Genomic DNA, 20411 nt, shown 5'->3' with positions numbered 1-20411 from the left:
TACCAATGTCTTTTCTTCTTTTGCAGAGAAACGACAAAAATATATGCCTTGTCACCAAGCAAGGGCAGATTTTCCCTACTGTCTCCTTTGGGAGGCCACAGAGTTTCAGCACACCCTCCCAACTCTGAAGATCAGCTTATGTTTAGGTCCACAGAAGGCTGTGGGGAAATTTTCCACAGTGACTCAATGAAGGTACGCTTCCGAGCAAAATGCCTCCTTTACTGTCCTAGGTTTTATAAGATGGAGGGAACAAGGAGGGAGAAAGCATTTTATGTGCAGGCACTATGCTAGGCACTGCATTCATGTAATTTCATTTACTCCTGCTCTCAAAACTGTGAGGTAGAGATTACTGTCTCCATTTTATAGAAGACAGCTTGTTAAGAGGCTAAGAGGTGAAGGGGCTTGCCCAAGATCATACAGTAAGGGGCTGAGATGAGACTCAACTGCATCTAAAGCATTTTGTATATTTAAATACTGGTACATAATAGCAGCAAAAATAATAAAATATTTCAGAATACATATAAGCAAGGAAGTACAAGACTTGTATATTGAAAACTACAAACCATTGTTGAAAGAAATTAAAGACCTAAATAAATGGAAGACATCCCATGTTCATGATTGGAAGGCTTAATTATTGTTCAGTTGGCAATAGTTCCCAAATTGGTCTACAGATTCAACACAACCCCTATCAAAATTCCAGCGGTTTGTTTTGCAGAAATTGACAATCCAATCCTAAAATTCATGTAGAAATAAAAGAAGCTCAGAATAGCCAAAACAATCTTGAAAGAGAAGAACAGAAAGGAGGACTTGCACTTCCCAACTTCAAAATGAACTACAAAGCTGTAGTAATCAGGGGTGCATGGTGATGGCAGAGGAGCAGTTATGTAGATTAAAGGATAAAATTGAGGATCCAGACACAAGCTCACACATTTCTGGTCAAATGATCTTTGACAAGGTGCAAAGACAATTCAATGAGGAAAGAGTAATCTTTTCAACAAGTGGTGCTGGGACAACTGGATATCCACATGCAAAAGCATGAATTTGGACCCCAAACTAACACCATAAAAAACCCTCAAAATGAATCAAAGACCTAAATGTAACAGCTAAAACTATAAAACTCTTAGAACAAAACATAGACATAAATCTTTGCAACCTTAGATTAGGCAATGGTTTCTCAGGTATGACAGTAAAAGCACAAACAAGCAAAGAAAATATAGATAAATTGGAGTTCATCAAAATAAAAAAACATCGTGCTTAAAAGAACACCAACAAGAAAGTGAAGAGATCCAACTCATCAAATTGTATACATTAAATATGTGCACTTTTGTATATCAATTGTATCTCAGTAAGGCTGTAAAAAACCACATCTGAAAAAAAAAAGAGAAAATTTAACACAGGACTGAAGTAGAGCTTAAAATGTGACAGTCTAACTTCATTTTAGATGATGAATGAAATAAAGGAGAAAGTATTGTAAATTAAAAAAAAAGTGAAAGACAACCCACAAAATGGGAGAAAATATTTTCAAATCATGTACCTGATAAGGGCCTTCTATTCTAGATACATAAAGGACTCTTGAAGAGACTCTGGACCAAGATGGCAACGTTGGAGGCCCCTGAATTGCCCTCCTCCCATAGATGCACTGACTATACAGCTACACATGGGTAAATTCCCTCTGAAGGAAATCCAGAAATTAGCTGAGTGACTCCCACACATTGGGTGACTGAAAAATATCCGTATCAAAATGAGTAGGAAAAGCTGAGACACACTCTTGCCATAAATCCCACCCCTGGCACAGTGTCAAACAATCAGGCAGGCACCCCCAACTCCCAGCTTCTCCCTGAAGAGTGAAAGGTTTGTATCACACATCTAGCACCCTGACTTTTAAGGCTGCCACCTGAGGGATGGGCATCCAAATCAAGGCCAATGGGGCTTGCACTCATGAGTCCTCTAGGACTATAGAAAAGAAAGAAGCAGTTTTTAAAGGGGTGCAGTAATAACCCCTATGGCTATACACTCAGGCTCAGCACAGAGGGAGCAGGCAAAAATGCCTATCTTCCAATTTCTCCAATTGACTGTATACTTTTCCAATTGCTGCCTGAGGGGTCCAGCTTCTAATCAGCCTGCATCTAGGTCCTGACTGTCATCTTCCCCTTTTGGACACTGATGGGCCTTAGCAGACCCTCAGCTACTGGGATCCACTAAGAACAAAGACAGTGGGTGGACAATCATAAAGGTTTGAGAGGCAACCAGGAGCTTGAGCTGGGCTGATTGATGAGTTCATCTCCTACACAAGACCAGTCTGTCAAGATTGGGAGAGGTGTATGTTTTATCTAATGAGCAGAAAGAAAAACAGAGAAATGAAGAAAAATGAAGAAACAAGGGAGAATGTTCCAAATCCAAGTACAAGATAGATCTCCAGAAACTGATCTTAATGTAAAGGAGATAAGTGAGTTCTACCCAACAGAGAGTTCAAGATAATGGTCATAAAGATGCTCACTGAAGTCAGGAGAGCAAACCACAAAGTGAGAATTTCAACAAAGAGATGGAAAATATAAAAAAAGTACCAAATAGAAATCACAGAGCTGAAGAATATAATAATTGAACTGGAAAATTCAATAGAGGGGTTCAACAGCAGGGGTTCAAGCATAAGAAAGGATCTCACATAAAAACATAAGAAAGCATAAAACTCACCGATAAAGATAAACCCGTGGTTAAATTCAGAATAGTCTAATATTGTAATGTGGTGGGTAAACCACTTATAACTCCAGTATAAAGATTAAAAGACAAAAGTATTAACACAACTGTAGCCAGAATAATTTGTTAATGGATACATAATATAAAAAGATGTAAATTGTGACATCAAAAAAAAATGTGGGGAGGAGTTTAAAAATGTAGAGCTTTTGGGGCTAGCCCCGTGGCCGAGTGGTTAAGTTCGCGCGCTCCGCTGCAGGCAGCCCAGTGTTTCGTTGGTTCGAATCCTGGGCGTGGACATGGCACTGCTCATCAAACCACGCTGAGGCAGCGTCCCACATACCACAACTAGAAGGACCCACAACGAAGAATATACAACTATGTACCAGAGGGGCTTTGGAGAGAAAAAGGAAAAAATAAAATCTTAAAAAAAAAAATGTAGAGCTTTTGTATGCATTCAAAGGTAAGTTGCTATCAGCTTAAAAAAGACTGTTATAACTATAAGATATTTTATGTAAGCCTCATGTCAAACACAAAGCAAAAACCTATAGTAGATACACAAAAGATAAAGAGAAAGAAATCAAAATGTACCATTACAGAAAATCATCGAATTCAAAAGGAAGAGACCAAGAGAAGAAGAAAGGAACAAAAGAACTATAAAGCAACCAGAAAAAATTAACAAAATGGCAATGGTCAGTCCATACCTATCAATGATTACTTTAAATGTAAATGGACTAAATTCTCCAATCAAAAGACAGAGAGTGGCTGAATGGATAAAAAACCCAGACCCAACAATATACTGCCTACAAGAGACTCACTTCAGTTTTAAGGACATAGACTGAAAGTGAAGTGATGGAAAAAGATATTCCATGCAAAGGGAAAACAAAAGAAGGCAGGGATGGCTGTAGTTATATCAGACAAAATAGACTTTAAGGGAAAAACTGTAATAAGAGACAAAGGTCATTGCATAATGATAAAGGGATCAATTCATAAAGAGGATATAGTAATTGTCAATATATATGCACCCAATACCAGAACACCTAGATATATAGAGCAAATATGAACAAATTTGAAGGGAGAAATAGACAGTAATACAATGATAGCAGGGGACTACAATACCTCACTTTCAACAAGTGATAGATCATCCAGACAGAAAACAGTAAAGAAACAATGGACTTAAACTACATATTGGAACAGTTGGACCTAACAGACATATAACACCATCCAACAGCAGCAGAATACACATTCTTCACAAGCACACCTGGAACATTCTCCAGGGTAGACTATATGTCAGGGTACAAGACAAGTCTTATAAATTTAAGAAGACTGAAATAATATCAAGCATCTTTTCTGACCACAATGGTATGAAACCAGAAATCCATTACAAGAAGAAAACTGGAAAATTTACCAAACGTGGAGGTAAACAACATTCTCCTGAGCAACCAAGCGTCAAAGAAGAAATCAAAAAATACCTTGAGAAAAATCAAAATGGAAACACAAAATACCAAAACTTATGGGATGCAGCAAAAGCAGTTCTAAGGGAAGTTTATTGTGAGAAACGCCTGTACTAAGAAACAAGAAAAATCTCAAACTGCATTAACTGCATTAGCAAAATGAAGGATAAAAATCATAGGATCATCTCAATAGATGCAGAAAAAGCATTTGACAAAATTCAACATCCTTTCATGATAAAAACTCTGAACAAAGTGGGTATAGAAGGAATGTACCTCAACATAACAAAGGCCGTGTATGACATACCCAAAGCTAATATCATATTAAATAGTGAAAAGCTTACTCTAAGCTTAGGAACAGGACAAGAAAGATGCCCACTCTCACCACTTTTATTCAACATAGTATTGGCAGTCCTAGCCAGAGTGATTAAGCAAGAGAAAGAAATAAAAGGCATCCAAATCAGAAAGGAAGAAGCAAAATTGTCTCTGTTTTCAGATGACATAACATTATATATGGAAGACCCTAACAACTCCATGAAAAACTGTTAGAACTAATAAATTCTGTAAAGTTGCAAGATACAAAATCAATATACAAAAATTGGTCACATTTCTATGCACTAACAATGAACTATCAGAAAGAGAAATTAAGAAAATAATCCCATTTACAATAGCATCAAAAGAATAAAATACTTAAGAAAATATAACCAAAGAGGTGGAAGATATGTACACTGAAACTATAAAACATTGATGAAAGAAACTGAAGAAGGCACAAATAAATGGAAAGATACTCCATGTTCATGGATTGGAAGAATTGATATTGTTAAAATGTCCATACTGCCCAAAGCAATCTATAGATTCAATGCAATCCCTATCAAAATTCCAATGGCATTTTTCATACAATTAAAATAAACAAATCCTAAAATTTGTATGGAACCCCAAAAGACTGTGAATAGCCAAAGCAATCTTGAGAAAGAACAAAGCTGGAGGCATCACACTTCCTGATTTCAAACTATATTACAAAGCCACAGTAATCAAAACAGTATGGTATTGGCATAAAAACAAATAGACCAATGGAACAGAATAGGGAACCCAGAAATAAACTCATGCATATGGTGATCAATTAATTTTTGACCAAGGGGCCAAGAATATACAGTCAGGGAAAAACTGGAAATTCACAGGCAAAAGAATGAAACCAGATTCCTATCTTACACTACACAGAAAAATCAAATCAAAATGTATTACCCTTGAAGGTAAGACCTGAAACCATAAAACTCCTGGAAGAAAACATGGGGAATAAGCTTCTTGACATTGTTCTGGGAAATGATGTTTTGGACTTGACACCAAAAGCAAAGGCAACAAAAGCAAAAATAAACAAGAGGGACCACATCAAATTAAAAAGCTTCTGTACAGCAAAGGAAACCATCAACAAAATTAAAAGGCAACCTGTGGTATGGGAGAAAATCTTTGAAAACCACATATCCGATAAGGGGTTAATAACCAAAATATATAAAGAACTCAATGGCAAAAAAACAAATAACCCAATTAAAAAATGGGCAAAGAACTTGAGTAGGTATTTTTTGAAAGAAGACATACAAATGGCTAACAGGTACTCAATATCACTAATCGTCAGGAAAATGTAAATCAAAACAACAATGACACATCATTTCATACCTATTAGGATGGTTATCATCAAAAAAACAAAAGATAACAAATGCTAGTGAGGATGTGGAGAAAAGGGGGCCCTTGTACACTGCTGGAGGGAATGTAAATTGGTATAGCCACTATGGAAAACAGTATGGAGGTTCCTCAAGAAATTAAAAATAGAACTATCATATGATCCAGCAATCCCACTTCTGGGTATCTATGCAAAGGAAATGAAATCACTGTCCCAAAGAGATACCTGCACTCCCATGTTTGTTGCAGCGTTATTCACAATAGCCAAGGTATGGAAACAACCTAAGTGTCTGCTGATGGATGAATGGATAAAGAAAATGTGGTGTATATATACACAATGGAATATTGCTGAGCCTTAAAAAAGAAGGAAATCGTGCAGTTTGCGACAAAATGGATGAACATGGAGGACATTATGCTAAGTGAAATAAGCCAGACAGAGAAAGACAAATATTGCATGGTACCACTTGTATGTGGAATCTAAAAAGAAAAAAGTCAAATTCATAGAACCAAAGAGTAGAATGGTCATTGCCAGGGGCTGGAGGAGGGGGAAACAGGGAGAGGCTGGTGAAAGGATAAAAACTTTCAGTTATAAGATATATATGTATAGTAAATAATATTGCATATACTGCATTGTATAATTGAAATTTGCTAAGAGCGTAGAACTTGTGTGTTCTCACCAAAAAAAGAAAAGGTAAATACAGTCATGCGCCACATAACGACATTTCGATCAATGATGGACCCCATATACAATGGTGGTTCCATAAGATTAGTACTACACAGCCTAGGTGTGTAGTAGGCTACACCATCTAGGTTGGTGAAGTACACTCTACGATGTTTGCACAAGGACAAAATCATAACATTGCATTTCTTGGAACGTATCCCCATCGTTAAGAGAAGCACGACTATGTGAAGTGATGGATGTGTTAACTTGAAGGTAAGAATTCTTTCATAACGTATACATATATCAAATTTTCATGTTGTATACTTTAAATATATTACGATTTTATTTGTCAATTATATCTCAATAAAGCTGGGAAAAATAGAAATCAAAAGGATAAAAAAAAATTCTTACAACTGAACGATAAAAATACGAATAGCCCAATTAAAAAATAGGCAAAGGCTTTGAAGAGACATTTCTCTAAAGAAGATATACAAATGGCCAATAAACACACAAAAAGATGCTCAACATCATAAGCCATCTGAGAAGCGTAAATCAAAACCACAATGAGATACTACTTTACACCCACTTAGGACGGCTATGCTCAAAAGATGGTCAATAACAAGTATTGGCAAGGATGTGGAGAAGTTGGAACCCTGGTGCGTGGCTGGTGGGAATGTAAGGTGGTGCTGGCACTTTGCAAAACAGTTTGACAGTTCCTTGAAATGTTCAACAGAGTTAGCATTCTACCCCTAGATGTATACCCAAGAGAATTGAAAACATATATCCGTGCAAAAATATGCACATTTATCTTCATAACAGCATTATTCATAATAGCCAAAAAGTGGAAACAACCCAAATGTTCATTAATGGATAAACGGATAAACAAAATGTGGTATATCCATCAATGGAATGTTATTCAGGTATAAAAAAGAATGAAATTCTGATGCTTGCTAAAACATGGATAAACCTTGAAAACATTATGCTAAGTGAAATAATCCAGACACAAAAGGACAAATATTATATGATTCCACTAAGATGAGGTACCTAGAACAGGCAAATTCATAGATACAGAAAGTATTGTAATCTACACAGAAATTGAAATACAATGATGTACTCCTGAAATTTATATAGTTATAAGCCAATGTTACCGCAATAAAAAAAATTTAACAAAAACCCAAAGTATAACAGAGGTTATTAGGGGCAGAGGGAAACGGAAATGGGAAGTCATTGTTTAATAAGTACAGAATTTCTGTTTGGGACGATGAAAAAGTTCTGGAAGTGGATATGGTGACAGTTGCGTCATGGACTTGATGCCATTGAATTGTACACTTAAAATGGTTAAAATGGTGAATTTTATATTATATATAGTTTACTACAATAAAAACTTAAGTAAATGTACTCTAAAAAAGAAGCCTTATATCACCACCAAAGGTGGAAAAGAAATATTACTTTTCATAAATAAAAGAAATTTACAACCGTTCACACAATGAAATACGACAACGCTATAATTCCAGCTCTGACAAAGGCTCTGAACCTGAGGCCGGCTCTCTCGGAGGGCAGGACAGCACAGTACCTAAGAGCATGGATTCAGGACTTAGAGCTTCAGGGTTCGAATCTCAGCTCGTTCCCTTTATGAGCTGGTAACCTTGGGCATGTTACTTAAACTCTCTGTGCCTTGGTTTCCTCCTCAAATATTAGCTGGGGAGATGAACAGACCTGCCTCATAGGGTGACTGTGAGGATCAATGAATTAGCGCACAAAGTACTTAGAACGACGCCTGGCATGTGTGAGAGCAGCACCTGTAAGGGAGAGTTTAACACCATTCCAGCACCAAAATGATACTTTATCCTTGCTGGACTCTTCACTTAAGATGGGACTCAGATCGCCTTCTCCAGGAAGCCTTCCCTGACTTCTCCTCTCCCCCTCTTAGGCTGAATTAGTGCCCTTCCTCCTTGTTCTCTCAGCATTCAGCACATCTCTATGTTCCTGAAGGTTCTGTTATCTCTGACAATGTGTGTGTCTTCTGCAGCTGAATGTGAGCTCCCTTAGGGCAGGGTTTGTGTACCTTCCATCTCCCAATCCCCCAGACCCAGCACAGGCGTGCCAGTGATATTACTCAATAAACAGAGAAGGAACGCATTGAGAAGGCGAGGGAGGTCTGGCACATCTTGGTAACCCCGAGGGACCCGCGGGTGGGTGCTGTTTTATCAGGGTTATAATACGTGTAATGCATTATTCCAGTTTGGTGGAACAGAGAGCTTTCTCTGTCTGATGATTAAGCACAATCCTGGGACAGTGTCTAAGCTCAGGCAGAAGGTAGCAAAATAAAAGTCGAGATGGCCTCCCTATGTGCCTCTTCCGGCTGCTCTGGTTCCATCTCCTGGAGACTCGACACCTCAGAAGATCAGGAGCAGGATCCCGCTCCTGGAAACCGTATTTCTTGCTTCTCTCTTGCCCTCCTCGGCTCCAGACGTCGCCTGTGGCCTCCCACCCTGGCGAGCTCACCTCGTGGCACACTCACCCAGGCAGACGGGGGGCTTGCCTGTCCAGCTGCCGTCAGCTTTGCAGGTGCGGTGCTCGGAGCCGCCCTTGAGGGAGAAGCCCTCCTGGCAGGAATAGATGAGCGTGTAGCCCATGGAGGGCAGGTCCAGGGCCCCGACGTCGGCGTGGGTTGGCGTCTCTGGCTGCTTGCAGTGGTGGGCTGGATGAGAGAAAAGACATCTTGGACCGGGGGAGATTAGGGTCTTCAGGAAGGCTTCCAACTATTTCCCCTTTCCTAGATGGGACAGCCCCTTCCTTTCCCTCATGGGCCCCTTTCATGTCCGGCGTTCCCTCCCCAGTCCCCCTCATACCCCGATCTTGACGTCTATGTGAACGGCCAAGATGGAGATCGTGTAGATATTGGCTTATTCAACCCTGGGGGAACTCAAGCCCCAACTCAAGCATTTTTCATGAGGGAAGAGGAGTAATTATGGTCAAAAACCTGAATCCTTCTATTCCGAGAACTGGCCTTGTAGCTGTTAGTTTTTGGTGCCACTGGAAAATTGTTTCTTTTTTCTTTGCTAAGGCATAAGAATTGCCTTCAAATATCAGAAAATGTCTTCTGTGAGGCCCCAAGGGATAAGGACTACCAAGAGACCAATACTGGTCCCAGTGAGAAATTGTGAGCTCCCCGTCACTCAGTGCATTCAAGCACGCCCTGGATGCTCAGCTGGGAGAGGCAATGCGTTGCCAAGAGGAGTTGTCTTGGGATGTGGGTAAGTCTGCACTCACGGACACAGTCGGGCGGAGTTCCGCTCCAGGTCAGGTTGGGGAGGCAGGTCCTGGTGGTGGAGCCCTGAAGCAGGTAACCTTTTTGACAACGGAAGAGCACTGTGCTTCCAACCTGTGGTGAGGATGGAAGGTCTCAAGGTCACTTTCCACGAAGCGCTGCTTCATACCCGTCACTTGACTACTTTCCCATGACCCAACTTCCACCCGCACCTTTGCCTCCATCAGCAACACCCTTCTTCTCCTTCACTGCCTGGCTTAATTGTATTTATTCTTCGAGACAGCTTATATTATGCCTCTTCCACGAAGCCCCACACAGCCCCGTGAGCCAGATCAATGCTCTTATTGGACATATCACACTCTGCTGGGGTGGACAGAATGCCTGACTCCGAATCAGCAGACCCTGATCTGAGTTCGGGTTTCTGCATTTACTCACTGAATGAAGGTTGCAGGACCTCTCTACACCTTAGTCTTCCTATATACAGAGTGGGGACGATCAGCCCCGCCACAACTACCCTGGAATCTTGCGACACCTGAATGCGATGGTGGATTGGAAAGCATTTAATAAAATGGGAAGAAATGTACGAAATAAAATTATTACTGTGTATATCTCTTTCTTCTATGAAACTGTAAACTCCTTTAGGATGGGGGACTTGTCTTCCTTACAGACATGTCCCCTATCGAACCTGGCGCTGGGTTTTGTAAATACCTGTTGAGCAGAGCTGCCTCCCTCCCTCTCTCCCTGTGCTCACTTGTTTTCCTCACTCTCACCCTTGACTAGCCCCTCACTGTCTGACTCGACACCCCTGCAGCCCCCAGCTCCATCTCTCCTTCTCCAGTCAATCCATGGGGCATAAGGCTGCCAGATCAGCCTCCTAAATTGCAACTCAGGTTACACTATTTCCCAGCTCAAAACACTCATGGGTCTCTATTCAGACTCAAACACAAAGTGAAACTCTTCATTTCCACTCCCTTGCTCCAAGCCCAAGGTGTTTGTCTTGCATTTCATCCTCTCATTCAGCAAATGGCACCTTTGTGCAAATGCCACTCAGCCGTGCAAATCAAAAACCTTAAGTCATGTTTGATTCCTCCCTTTCCTTTAACCCTCAGTCCAATCCATCAACAAGTCCTCTTGGTTCTACCTACAGAATACGTCCTGACCCGTTCACTTCTCTCCGTGTCTGCTGTCACTACCCTTGCCCAGATCCACCCTCACCTTTCTCCTGAGCCACTGCAATGGTGTCCCACTTGTCTAAGTGTCTCCATTGTTAACCCTCTATTATTCATCCCTTCCTCAGCGTCCTGAGCGATAGTTCAAAGGGTGGATGAGATTGAGTCACCTTCAAATGGTGTCCCATGACATTCAGAATAAAACCCAAAATGCCTATCATGGCCTCAAGGTCCTAACTGACCTGGCTGATGTCTTTCTCTTTTCAAAAGCTATGATGTGATATTTGATGCATATAAAAGAACATATGGAATATAGAGAGACATGAATCATCATCATAAAGTGCACACCTTAACTTGAGCCCATTACTAAAGAGCTAGAACATTATCAACGCCGTCGTAACTATGTGTGCTCCTTCCCCGCCCCATCCCTTGGCTCCCCCTCAGTGATAACCCCTGTCTTGGATTTTGTGTTAATTTCCTCGCTTTGTTAAAAAATAATTCTATCACATATGCATACATATGTCTCTAAACAATATAAGTTTTTCTTGGTTTTAATCTTTATAGAAATACTATCACACCACCTTTGTCATTCAATATTATGTTTCTAAGATTCATCCGCGTTGTGTAGAGCTGTGTTTCATTCATTTTGAGGCTGTATACTAAACCACTGCGTGACTGTACCATTTCTCACGTCTCGGTAACGTGTGCAAGTGTCTCTGGGGTTGGTTTCTAGGCTTAGAACCTTTGGGTCAGAGGACGTGTGAATATTTAACTTTACAAGACAGCGCCAAGCTGTTTTCAAACCTAGCCTCCCTCTTTGGCTTTATCTCCTTCTCCTCTCTCATTACGCTGGACTCGCTGGCTGACCTGCTCTCTAGTCCTTCAACCTACCAAGCATGTCCCTGCCTGAGTGTCCCTTTTCACGGGCCCCTCCCTTTGCCAGGAATGCTCACCCAGCTCTGCCCAGGGCTGGCCCTTCTCATCATGGAGGCCACAGGTCAAGTTTAGGAGGACTCTTCCCTCACTATACTTTCTAAAACAGCAACCCACTCAGTCACATCATTTTACGTTACGCCATGTGTGGTGCTCATCGCTCTCAGAAGTCATCTTATTTGCTCATTGTCACCAGCCAGGGAGCTCCCTTAGAGTGGGCACTTGGCCTGTCTTGTCCCCAGTGTACTCCTAGCACCTAGAATAGTTCACGGCAGTAAATATTTGTTGAATACAGACCGAGTGAGTAAGTTGCATTCCTGGGCTAGACCAGCCGGCCTTTTCCCCTGGGCACACCCTGGGCTCCAGTTAATCGTCCTGCCTTGAACACACCCATCCTTCCCTGCTTCCTGTTCTCTGTTCAGAGTGTCCCATCTCAGGCTGTGCAAATGCCCTCCTTCTCCCGAAGCTCACTCTGAGATGAGTCCATGGAGCCTGTATGCTATTGGGATGGGCCCACTGGGCAGGGGCTGCCTCCCATGTGGCACTTGCTCACTCCCGCCACCTTGTCTGAGCCCTGTGTCTGTGGGTAGGGCATGGGTACCTTGAGGACAGAAAGTCCGTCTGTCTCACTCATTTCTGCATTTCTACAAACACCCTGTGCCAACTGCATGGGGTTGCTGGGAAGCGTTTGTGGAGCTCCATGTGGATCTGTTCTTCCACATCAGCTTCTCAGATGGATGGAAATGCCTTCCTTTTTTTGAAGAGTGCTCCCATGCAGCATGGTTCAAAGAGGCACAGTGATTCCTTTCTCCAGCTTCCAAGGACAAGACCTTGGAAGGCCCCCACGTCCTCTGAGGCTGATGGTGACAGGAAGGACAGGAGGCAGAAAGACCCGACCTTGGTAGACCTCATTACCTGGTAGCCCTGGGAATTGTTCTGTATCCCAAACTGCGGCATGCCGGGGTCTGCACACATGGTCAGCGTTGGGTCTGGATTGCAAAACAAAAGAGACCACATGGTCACTGAAGCTTTCATTACCTCCACTCACTCTGAGAAAGAGACATAGGAAGGAAGACGGAGCCATGTTCTGCCTCCCCTGACTTCTCATATCTCCACCTGCGTCCTACGCCCGGCTGACTATATGCTTCCCGGTAGCACATTAACTCTGGCTCTTCACATCCTGCTCTAAGAAGCTCGGAGGAGGATTTGTTCCCTTTTGCAGATGAGACCACTGAAGACAGAGAAGGAGAGTCATCATCTCAGGCCCCAAAGAGGGATACCCACCAGCTGGGATGCTCTGCCCCAGGTCACCTCTTACCTATGCAGCTGGGCTGGGTGCCACTCCATGTCCCATCCGACTGGCAAAACCTCCGTGGAGATCCCACTAGCACCAGAGGGGGCTGGCAGGAGAAGGAGACAGACGACCTGTAGGAGAAGCCTCGGTCCTCTCTCCTCCCGCGGGGTGGGACACCGGGATCTCCACAGAACACAGCTGGGAAGATGAAGGGAGCAAGGCAGGTCCAAGTTGCTTCCTAGAGCTTAGTCTGCCCACCCCCAACCCCCCCAACCCCCCCAACCCAGCCTTTGTTCTCTATTCTACTTTCTTCCTGCTTCCACTTCAACTGTGGAAACTGAGGCAGCCCTGGATAAATGACTACAACTGCCTCAGGGCTGCCGTGTGTGTTTCCTCTCCTTTCACATTCAAAATGCTCATTAATAATCATCCAAGTAATGGAGTAACATTACAGGAAGTTTAGAACATCGAAAAAACATAAACTACAATCCCACTACCCAAAGCTTTGTTTTCCATTTTCACACTTGTTCCCTTCTAGTCTTTGTTTGGTTTTCTGTGAACTTGTGCATGGCTGTGAACCCAATGTCCAAGTGTTGTTAACCTCGCTTTGTTCATTTACTATCCTGTAAACATTTCCCGTGGTTATGACATCATTACAAATTACTGGCTACATAATTTTTCAATGAGAGGTTACACCATAATCACAGTTTATCATAATCCTTATATTAGGCATTTTCTACTATTATAAAGTTAAATAGGGCTTTTCTTTCACTTGTATTATTTTCTTAGGGGAGTTCTCTAGTAGACTTATTATTTTTAAAGGCTTGAGTGTGTTCACTCAGGCTCAAAGATCTTGATGTGTCCCGCCAAATGTCTTTCCAAGGGGTGTGCATTTACACTGCGGTGGACAGTGTACGGAGCGGGCTCATTTCATTCAGGTCATGAGAGTGTCATTAAAAATTGACTACCCAAGGCAAAGTTCCCCAAGACATTACTTCAAGCATGAAGAACATTCTTTACGGTATGATGTGAGTGTGTGTGTGTGTACGTGTGTGTGTACATAGACTCACGAGTTTGTAATCACATGCAAAATTAAATGGAAGCCTTTGCCCTGGAAGCTAGGGAGTCTGGACTTGACCAATCAGAAGCCAGTCAAAGGCTGAGTTGATCAGAAGTCACCATATCCAGGAAGAGGCGGCTCCAAGAATAAGAAATAGAAATGGATGACGAAGAAAAAGCAGCTCAGTCTTGCTAATAAGCAATGGGATGCCAATTCAAATAATGAGATACCTTTGTAAACTCCTCGGGTTAGTAAATATTAAAAAATATTGGCAAAATCCATTGTTAGTGAGGGTGTGAGTCAAGAAATGTTCTCATTAACTGCTGGTGGGAGAGTAAACTGGGACACTTTTTCCAGAAGGCAATTTGGCAACACGTGTCAGGAGGTATAGCGTGCATGCCCATTGGCCCAGCATTCTCACTCTTAGGACTTGACCACGAGTGTAAAGAAATGCTATTTTCAGGGCAATTTGTGGCAGAACTACTTCTAACATCATTAAATTGGAGAAACCTAAATTCATCACCAATAGGGGAAGATGAAACAAGTTGTGGTATCTACAACAAGGAAACTCTTGAAAGCCAGGAAAGAGAATGATGTGCAGATTAGTATGTACTGACAGAGAAAAGAGGTGATGGCCTATCAATGAATACAAGTTATGAACTCACATGTACAGCACGTTCAATACCGCTCATAGGAAATTGTGCACATATGGCTGTATACGCAAAATTGCAGAGTGACCAAGGCGGAAGCACCGCCAAAAGCTTAACTGTGGTGGCCTCTGGGAGGTGAGAGTTCAGATCATCATTACGTTCTTTGTATTTGCAAATACGGTACATACTTTTTTTTTTTTTTTATGATGACCATAACTCATTGTTAAAAAGCAATTCAGCTATGTCTCAAGAAGAAAAGTGAGGTTTCTGAGTCCAGACTCCACCCCAAGACACGCTACATTCCTAATACTCCCCTGGAGGTATGCAACGGTCTGAGGGGTTAGCCATGCACCAAAGGCTGCCTTTCCTGTGTCCCCTTTTCAGCTCGTGGCCCTTGTCTCAGCTGAAATTTCCCAAATTAAAGCAAATTTTCAGAGGTACGCAAACAGTGGCATGAGTATGCTGATACTTTTCAGCAGCATTAGATAAATGCCAAGGAGAAAGAAAAAACAGGTCCCACTGTTTGTCCAAAGTATGGGCACCGAGAAAACCTTCCAGAACCCATTCACGGGATATGACAAGAATAAGCAATCTGGAACGTGCTTCTCTGGGGCCTCGGTGAGAAATAAGTCCTGGAATGGACATGGGGCTCTTCGGGACACAACTGGGCCTGGTGCATAAGAAATAAACCCTCTCACCAGAAAATCACAGATGCCCCAGGAGTCTTTTCTGTGCAGGCTATTTTCCATGAAGATGGGCATGTTTCCCGCACTGGGTCTCCCAGATCTTCGGGCACTCTCCCATCCAGTTAATGACCTTTCAGGTTAAGAAACACCTCCCTTATCCCTGACTTAATTTCCTACCACTGTGACTCCACACAGTGTCCACAGCCAGGGCTCAGTTAAGATAGTCTCATGTTTTCCTTTAAATTTCCTTCCTTCTTTAATAGTGTCTTTGACAAGGCTTCTCCATGATTTTGGGGAGGGGACTACCTGTTCCAGGCATTTGAGCAGCAGACCCCTGAGAAGGGAAGAGGAAGAAGCCAGAAGATAGGATGCACCAACTTACGGAAACACTGAGGCAGCTCTCCGGTCCAGGATCCGTTTCCCTCACAGGTGAGCACCGCAGGCAGGGACAGCTGGTACCCTTCCAGGCAAGCATACGTCACGCTTGAGCCCCACATGAAGTCAGACCCCACCACTTTCCCATTGGGGATGAGCTGAGGCGGCTTGCACATGATAGCTGGGGGGAGACCAAAGCAGGCTGAGTTCTGGTGCTGTCCTGGGGAAACCAGGCCCCAGTGACCAGCACCAATGTCACTGGCTCCTTTGCACCTGCCGGGAGTCTGGCTAAGCAGGAAGAATCAGAAATGGCCCCTGTTACTTTGGGAGCCCTGGTCTTTTTGCACCTTACAATGTCCCCTTTCAAGTGTGACAACCCACTCCTCTCTTTGCACAGCCCTCTCCTTGCTGTTCAAGGCCCAGGCCTTACCCTGGTACCTTCTGACTCCCTCCTTGCAGATGTTCAAGGACCAGTCCTCACATCCCATAACCCTTGATAAGATGTTAGGTCTCTGCCTTGTTACCTCCCTCCCTTCTAGATGTTCAAGGTCCTTGTCTCACTTTTGTATCTTCTTTGGTCCTCCGTCCATATCTGCAGCCCTCAGACGCACCTTTGCAGATTGGCTTGGTACCATTCCACGTCCGGTCCTTGGTGCAGCTCAGCACAGACACCCTATGTGACTCCATCATGTAGCCAGGGACGCACTGGTACGTCACAGTTTTGTTGTACCTGAAGTCATTGCCCAGCCGGAGGCCGTTGGCTGGAATCCCAGGGTCACCACAGTTTATGACTAGGCAAAGGGAGATACAGCATCGTTCACCCCCAGTCTGACCCCCTTCCTCCCCAGCATTCCAATACCATCCCCATCACTCCCCGCACACGTCCAAGAAGGAAAACGCTCAGACAGACATGTCCTGTCTCCTCACAGGCTCCTAGCTGGGCACTGCTCACTCTAAAGTCTGTTCCGCCAAGTGTCCCTGCAAGGGCCCTCCCACTCCCCCACTGTCCTTGCTCACACCATCCTCATGCAGCCTGCAACTTGGGCTATGCAGACCATCCTTCTTATTCAAAGCCCACCACTCTATGAGGAAGTAGCCAGAGGGCTCAGTCCTTAAGTGAGGATGGGGCCCAGGGAGAGGGAGGTTTCCACGTAAGGGCCTAAGATGGTTAAAGGGCCACATAAGACAATTCGTCTGCTGATGGGCGTATCTTACCACCTGCTGCTCTGACTAGGAGGCCTCTGTAGGTCCAGTGGCCTAGAAGCAGAGTCTTATGACATATGCAATGGTCATACCTATGTTACGGTATCAAATGAGGGTGGTGTTCGGTGAGTTCTGGCCTCAGAACCAAAGTGAACTGACATGGGGTTTTAGATGGAGACTGAAAGCACAGATTAGGACTTTTGAAAGAGGGAATGTCGTCAGAGTCCCTCATCTTATCATTTCCCTCCATTTAGGCCCCATAGTGACTTGCTTTCCAAGGAAAAGAGTCTGGGGGCTGTCCTTGAGAGGAGCGAGAGAGGGGAGTGGTGAGGCCACATCATGCTCAGGGGCCTGCCAGGGCGGGGAGGGGTCCAAGAGAGAGAAGGAACTAACAAAAATGGCAGATGGTGGCAGCTTTAAAGTGGAAAGAAAGTCAGGCTGAGCACTGGGGGTTTTCCCTCAAAGAGATAAGAAAGCCCAAAGAACTGGCTAGAGTCTGAGAAATAGCAAATATACATTCTTGACCTCTCTGAGCCTCAGTCGTCTCATGTAAAACGGGTCTAATAGCAGCTACTTCACAGGGTTGTGGTGAGAATCAACCGACATAATGCATATTAAATAAAGCATTTGCCTCTGTGGCTGGTACACAGTACATGCTCAATAAATGGAGGCTATCTGTATGATTCTCACTCAGGGGCAAGTGCCACTATTCTAGCCAGCCTTCCCAATCTTCCATCTTCTCAGTCTCCCAGCCCTCTGCTTTGGCATGGAGGAGCCCGATCACCTTGGCCACCATTTGCCGTGGAGCCAAGAGGGCTGGGCTCTCACCTATACACTCTGGGTCACTGCCTGTCCAGGTGCCGTTGACCGAGCAGTGTCGGCTGAGCAGGCCTGTGGCGTAGTAGCCTTCCCGGCACTCGTAGACGATGGAGCTGGAGAAAACCAGGCCGTCACTGAACATGACTCGTGCATTGCTTGGAGTCCCGGGGTTCCCACAAGAGATCACTAGGAAGCCAAAAGAGCACATTATTCAGTTGAGCAAGGGCGGGCGTCACCTGGGGGACTGAGAACTGCCCAGAGTGGACCACGTGCTACAAAAGGACCCTGTGGCTTGAAATGGTTCCCATGGCACTTCTATGTCTGATCCTCTCACCCTCAGAAGGGAAGGAGAAACCTGTATAATTTTTCTAATTTCTAAAAAATTAAGACTATACGTTTTATTATCACACCTAAAATTTTAAACAGTTCCTTACCATTATCAAATATCCAATCACTGCTTAATTTCCTTCAATTGTCTCAATTTCTTTTTTTACAGTTGATTTGTTTGAAGCAGCATCCAAATAAGGTCCACATATGACTTTCGGTTGGCATGTCGCTAAGACTCTTCCAATTGAGTTACTGTTTTCCCTCCTATAGTTTATCTGCTACAGAAACCAGGGCATTGAGCTGGTAGAATTTCCCACTTCTAGGATTTTGCTAACTGCACCAATGAGGTATTGTTCAACATGTTCCTCTGTCCCCTGTGGTTCTGACAGGCAAGTCCTACTTTTCGGCAAAAGTACTTCACAGGTGGTGTCTTTCCTAGCACACTGCATCAGGAGGCACAGAATGTCTGGTTGTTTCCTCATGCATGGTGTTGAGGCTGATCAGTGGGTTCAGGCTCAGGCATTATGAACTTCCCATTAGTTTTCCATTTAATGATTTTAGTAGCAATTGTTGATTGTTGACTATATTCATTACTTCATCAGGGAATAGAAAATGGTGATACTATAATTCTATAATTCTTTCTGCATTAGCCAGAGTTCGTTAATACAGAATTTGCCCATCATCAAATATTTGCTTATCAGAATAACGAGTTGGTTTCCTAGCAAATTCTAAGAGTGACCAACAAGCATCTGAATTCACGGATTTAAATTTATTTACCATGTTGCCATCTACTGCTACTGTTATTCTATTGATGCTCAAATGATCCCGTCTTTGGCTGGTGGGAGCCTCTTCGGGTTGGCTCCTGAGTTCCTTTGACGTGACCCCACTTGTCTCTGGTCGATCCCTTGCTGGGGTGGCAGCATGTGCCTTGTTCATCTTGTATGTTTCCTGCTCCAGTCCCTGAATTAGCCGTTTCTCCAAAGAGCTCTGGTTCTTTTTACTGGAGAGTGAATTTAGAGACCACAATCTGGGCATTAAGGGTACCCATTGCTACTGAGTTGGTCATTATTCTAGACTTCTAGACTGGCCAGAGCTGGGAAAATAACTTTTTAAATAGAAAATACACTATGAGCTTATACTGACATTACCAATCCAAGTTTAAGATAATTTTCCCTAACTTCTTTATTTTTATATCTCTTTTATGCTGAAAATTTTGGTTCTTAATAATAATAAATAATTTTAGTATGTTTCATCTACCTATCTCTATATATAGTGTTTCATATGTAACAGTTTCAGAATAGTAATGCCTCTATTACTACTAACAATATGATTGCTGAAAACGGTCTAAGATTCCACCGCAGCTCTCTTGCCTTGGGGTGTAGAGGCCACAGTTAAATTTCCTCTTTTCAAGTCAGTTGAAATAATTCTCTGAGTTATTAAATCACCAACTTGATACAGAGTTAGGTCCATGGGTTTCCATTTTGGTTTTGCTATTTAGAGATTGCTTGTTTCTAATCTTTGATTTAATTTGATTTTGTAACTATGTACAACATTTACATGGTCCCAAAGGCAAATCCACAAAATGGTTCCCATATAATCAGCACAACAGACGGGCCCTAGCATCCATCCATTCAACAAGTATTTGTGCTGCCTAGGTGCCAGGAATGCAACGATGACCAGGTCACATGCCCTGCCCTTGAGGAGCTCAGTCTAACTTAAGAGCCTACCTATAAAGAGATAAATTAAAATATGATGTAATAAGTATTATACTTGAAGGAAAAAAAGCACGAAGATGGAAGCAGCTTATTGGAGCTGGAGGTAAGCTTTTGAGTAGGGCCTTGAAGGATAAGTGGGAGCTTGTCAAGGGAAGTCACAAAGAGCTGTGTACACGTACACACACACACACACACTCATTCAACAAACACTCATTTCCAGATCCAAACTCTTAGCCACCCACTTTCCCCTGAACACTCCTTACATGGTGACTGACTCCATCTTGGGATCTGGGTGGCATGAAAGGGGACCTGGGTCACAGAGGATGTTTGAGAATATATTAAATTCTCCCCTTGCCAAAACACTCTCCCACTACTACAAACCTTTCTTGCTGAAGCTACAAAATTCTGTAGAAACCGGTTTTGCAAATAGCA

At 43.1% G+C, this 20411-nt stretch overlaps 1 protein-coding gene across 4 annotated transcripts in view; it reads right to left on the bottom strand.

The window, feature by feature from the left end:
- Positions 1–20411, bottom strand: part of CSMD2 (CUB and Sushi multiple domains 2) — a 592855-nt gene that overhangs the window by 14296 nt on the left and 558148 nt on the right. For all 4 annotated transcript variants that reach the window (XM_023633833.2, XM_023633839.2, XM_023633859.2 and 1 more), the window contains 7 exons: positions 17947–18123; positions 16527–16706; positions 15923–16096; positions 13169–13342; positions 12766–12839; positions 9751–9862; positions 8999–9178 (listed from right to left, as the gene is read on the bottom strand). In XM_023633833.2, the coding sequence (XP_023489601.1) occupies positions 8999–9178; positions 9751–9862; positions 12766–12839; positions 13169–13342; positions 15923–16096; positions 16527–16706; positions 17947–18123 (1071 nt within the window). The remainder of the gene's footprint in view (positions 1–8998; positions 9179–9750; positions 9863–12765; positions 12840–13168; positions 13343–15922; positions 16097–16526; positions 16707–17946; positions 18124–20411) is intronic.

Source organism: Equus caballus, chromosome 2, assembly GCF_041296265.1.
Source record: "Equus caballus isolate H_3958 breed thoroughbred chromosome 2, TB-T2T, whole genome shotgun sequence".
NCBI classification, from domain to species: domain Eukaryota; kingdom Metazoa; phylum Chordata; class Mammalia; order Perissodactyla; family Equidae; genus Equus; species Equus caballus.
The sequence above is the reverse complement of the archived record's forward strand: the minus strand, read 5'-3'. Positions and strand labels throughout refer to the sequence as shown.